Genomic DNA, 4083 nt, shown 5'->3' on the forward strand with positions numbered 1-4083 from the left:
GGGGGGGGACAGGCTCCTGTGCCCGGCTCGGGGGATGGGGAGAACCCAGGCTGAGGGGGGACAGGCTCCTGTGCCCGGCTCGGGGAGGGGGAGAACCCAGGCTGAGGGGGGACAGGCTCCTGTGCCCGGCTCCAGGTCTGGGGCGGGGTTTAGTAACTTGGGGGTGTTGCAGGGTGGTGTCTCCGGTCTACAGGGTGGGTATAATATCCATGGTGTGGGATTACAGGGCGGTGCTGGTCTGGGTGGGTATAGTAACCATGGGTTGGTGGTTACAGGCTGGTGTCCCTGCTCTGTGGAGTGGATGTAGTAATCCGGGGTGGGGGGGGTTACGGGGTTGGGTATGGTGACCCTGAGGGGTGGTTACAGGGTGGAGCCTTTGGTATGGAGCTGTAATCTGTGGGGCTACAGGCTGCTATGCCCACCTTTCAGATTGGATTAGGTTGGTTTATAGGCTTCTGTCATATATCACAGTTGGATGTCAGTGTCTTAACCAATGTATGCGTGGGGTTCTTTTTGTGTCCATTAAAGGTAGAGTTGTTTGAGATTCATGAGCCAACATGCTTGGGAGAAGACCCAGGAAAAGTCCCCAGGCAAAGGGCCAGGGAGCTGCTGCTGCAAAGCAGGTACAGAAACCTCCTCTCTCACACTATAGTCTGGTTAAAAGCTTGCACACTTGGGGTCCCGCTTTGTGATTCTTTCTTGGGCTAACATGATTCCAGAGTTGCAGGGTATCCTACAAACCGTGCTATACAGTTAGTTGTCCTCTGCTTTTCACACCCTAGTTAGTTTATCTTCTAGTAGCAGAGACCTGACATCCAGATATCATGCCGATTAAGGCATTAAAAATACAGACAGACTTGCTACAAGATAAAGTTCATCCTGTCACAACATTGTGAACTTTGCCTTGCAACCCAATTATAATAAGGTCCTGCCCAAACTAACATCAGAATTTTTATAACATCTCTCAAAGACAGACCTGTGAAAATCAGAATTGTTAGAGACTATCTTAGCTGCACTGGGTGATCCTCTGAGAGAAGAGTAAATCCTACCACTACTTAGACAAGTAATTTTAATTTAGTTCCCTCTGTTCTGTTTATATGAAGTTCGGTGGTGGTTTGTGGACTGGCATTGCCTGTGCTCCACTGTTGTATTTATGACTTCTATGCAGGGATACTGAGTCCAGATAGGTGTTTGTCTGCGGCTGTTAACAGCAGGTCCATGTACATTTGAGTAACTATATGCGATAAGTGGATTGTGCTGTGATGAAATTTTAATCTTAAAATATCAGAATGTAGTGCCCTACAGAACAAAGTGTGGGAGATGTCCTTATAGGAGGAACGCTTTGTGGGATAGTTATAATTTTAGGAATGCATGGCTTCATTGAACTGTGCAAACTTAGGAGATAGTGTGACAGTGTCAGAAGTACAAGAAGAAGCCAAAATGCGGAGTCAAGAGAGTATCCAATCTAAGAAGGGGTGCATCCAGAAATGAGGAGTGAGACACAGGCAGGGAATGAAATTATTAAGGCTTTGAAAATGAAAAGAAGCTTGAGTTGTATTCAGGAGAGGGGGAAGCAAATGTGGAGATGAAATAGGGAAACGGAGTATCAAGGCAAGATTGGGAGACCTTGGCTTTGGTTTGGATACACTTGAAAGGTAGACTGAACTGGAGGCTAAAATGGGGGGGTTACTGGAATAGGGGCTAATGTGTTTGTAGTAGAGAGAGCATGGTACAGCTGTTCGATTCTCAGTCCATTCCTAAATGAATTCGCATTAGTTGGAATCAGAGCTCTAAGTGCATAGGAGCTGAGCTTAGGTGCTTTTTCCCACCACGTTAGCAATACTTATGTCTTTTCTCGCTATGTGCATGTCAGTGTATTCATAATGCTACCATTACTGTAGCACTAGAGTTTAAATGTCTAAATTAAAATATATGCATTTTATTTATTTCATTTGGACCAAGAAAAAATACAAAGATCAAAAGAAGCAAAGAAATTTAAAAGAAATAAAATGTAAAGGGATAACCAGTAAATCAAAGGCCCCGATCAGCCCTATAGGATCGAAAATAGGAAAAGCATATTTAAACCATCCAGTTCATATCCTGGCAAATGTAAGATTGTTTCAAACAATATATTCTCCAGTGTCTTTTCCAGCTATAAATGAGCATGTTCTGTAGAGCTCATTTGTGCTTTACAGTATGCTCACTGCATTTCTTCCTGGTTCAGGCCTGTCTTTGTCTCCCCTCTTTTCCTTCCTATTTAAAGCACTTGTTTGATATTCATTGACTTCAAAAGAAGTGTGGTTTACTGCACACAACAAGGAAGTTCTAGCCACAACTCCTAGAGCATGTGTACGCAGCAATTAAACACCTGTGACTGGCTTGTGTCAGCTAACTGGCAGCGGAGATGTAAAATTGTGGTGTAGACATTTGGGCTCAAGGAACTTCCCCCCTCGCGGGGTCCTAGAGCTCGGGCTCCAGCCCAAGCCTGAATGTGTACACCACAGTTTTACAGCCCTGAGCCCCAGTCAGCTGACCTGGGCTAGCAGCGGGTGTTTAATTGCTGTGTAGAGGGGTGAAAACTTTATCTAATACCCCGAGATTCTATTGCTGGCTTCACAACTAACTTGCCATGGGACAGTGGGCAAATCACATACACTTTGGCCTCAGTTTACCCATTTGTGAAAGGTACGTAATATTATATAGAGCTTTGCATCTTGAAAGTACTGTGTAAACAATTGCTAATCTCCTTCTGCTTCCTTGAGCAGTGGGAAGCAGCATTATCCCCATTTTAAAGATGGTGGGAATTGTGTGGGGAGAAGGGGAGAAACTGAAGCATTGGGAGGTAAAATTACTTTTCCAGCATCATGCAGTGAATTAATGGCAGAGAAAGGATTAGTAAATAAGGGCTTTCAATCTTGTGCTGCGTCCTGTAGGGCAGTGGTTCTCAAACTGTCTTTTTCACAGACCACTTGAAAATTGCTGAGGGTCTCGGAGGACCACTTAATGATCCTTCCAAATGTTGTTTGTACCGTTAGCTAACTATTGTAAAGCGCTTTGGATAAAAGGGCTATATAAAAAAACCCAACTTAATAATAATAAAACTTTTTTTTTGTTCTACAAATAAAAGCACACAACTCATATTTTAATATCCGTAGTCTTACCTTTCTAATGCGATAGAAGTGCCCTCTCTCCCTCACTGCGGCAGCCTCTGAACTGGGGCTCAGAAGGAGGGGGGTCTCTACCTCTCTTCCCTGCTGTGGCAGCTCCTGAGCTGGGGTTGGGAAAGAGGGGGTCTCCCCTGCCATGGCTGTCCCCAAGGTGGATAAAAATCAATAATTTTTTTTTTTAATCAGATTTTTTTGATAAAATACTTTTTGAGGGGGAAAAAAACCTATCTAAAGATAGTTTGAATTAAGATACATTATAGGGATTATAAATTCTAATTCTATAGGATGAGACAATATATTCATGTAATGTTTAAGAAGTTTTGTAAATGAGTTCCAATAGTTCATGGATTAGGGACCCAATCTTATGGGGTTCCACAGACTTCTGTATAGATTAGTTAGGTTAATTTTTCTATCTACCCAATGGGACTCTGTGCTCAGTCTAGAAGATACCATCAGAGAGGCTTAGTTTTTCAGTTATCAGACTGTGGATTTGTGTCTCCAGAGGTAACATGCTTGTTAACAGCAAAAACATTTTTAAATAAATAAATTAATATATAGAGGTGAGAAATAACAGACCTCAACTCTATTGTCCCTCTGCAAATTTGTATACACAGAGTCAATCCCTTACCTCTCTCTAAAAGTTCGAAGTTTCAAAAAATTCAATGAATAGAAGATTGTTGTGGGGGGAATAGATCTGGACAAGGAGAAGAAGTCTGGAGATAAATGAGAGAAGCGAGGGGCATATGCTTGTTTTGTTAAAATATTATATGTTTGCTGTTGAAGAAAAAAATCCAGAAAACTTTGTTGTTTTAGTTAAATAAAACAATTTAAATGTCTGTCTGGTGGTGTTCTCCTCCTAATACAACATGGCAAGAAAATCCTCCAAATATTAATGATTAACCTGTTGAATTGGAGA

At 42.4% G+C, this 4083-nt stretch overlaps 1 protein-coding gene across 5 annotated transcripts in view; it reads left to right on the plus strand.

Annotated features, from left to right (window-relative positions):
* LOC112104317 (coiled-coil and C2 domain-containing protein 1B) overlaps positions 1-4083 on the plus strand; it is a 71220-nt gene that overhangs the window by 652 nt on the left and 66485 nt on the right. For all 5 annotated transcript variants that reach the window (XR_003369794.2, XM_026651837.2, XM_026651839.2 and 2 more), the window contains exon 2: positions 529-623. Coding sequence is in view for 4 of the 5 variants with exons in the window: in XM_026651837.2 (XP_026507622.1) it covers positions 558-623 (66 nt within the window). In the remaining variant the exon portion in view is untranslated. The remainder of the gene's footprint in view (positions 1-528; positions 624-4083) is intronic.

The sequence above is a fragment of the Terrapene carolina genome, unplaced genomic scaffold, assembly GCF_002925995.2.
Source record: "Terrapene carolina triunguis isolate 2854851 unplaced genomic scaffold, T_m_triunguis-2.0 Scaffold103, whole genome shotgun sequence".
NCBI classification, from domain to species: Eukaryota; Metazoa; Chordata; order Testudines; family Emydidae; genus Terrapene; species Terrapene triunguis.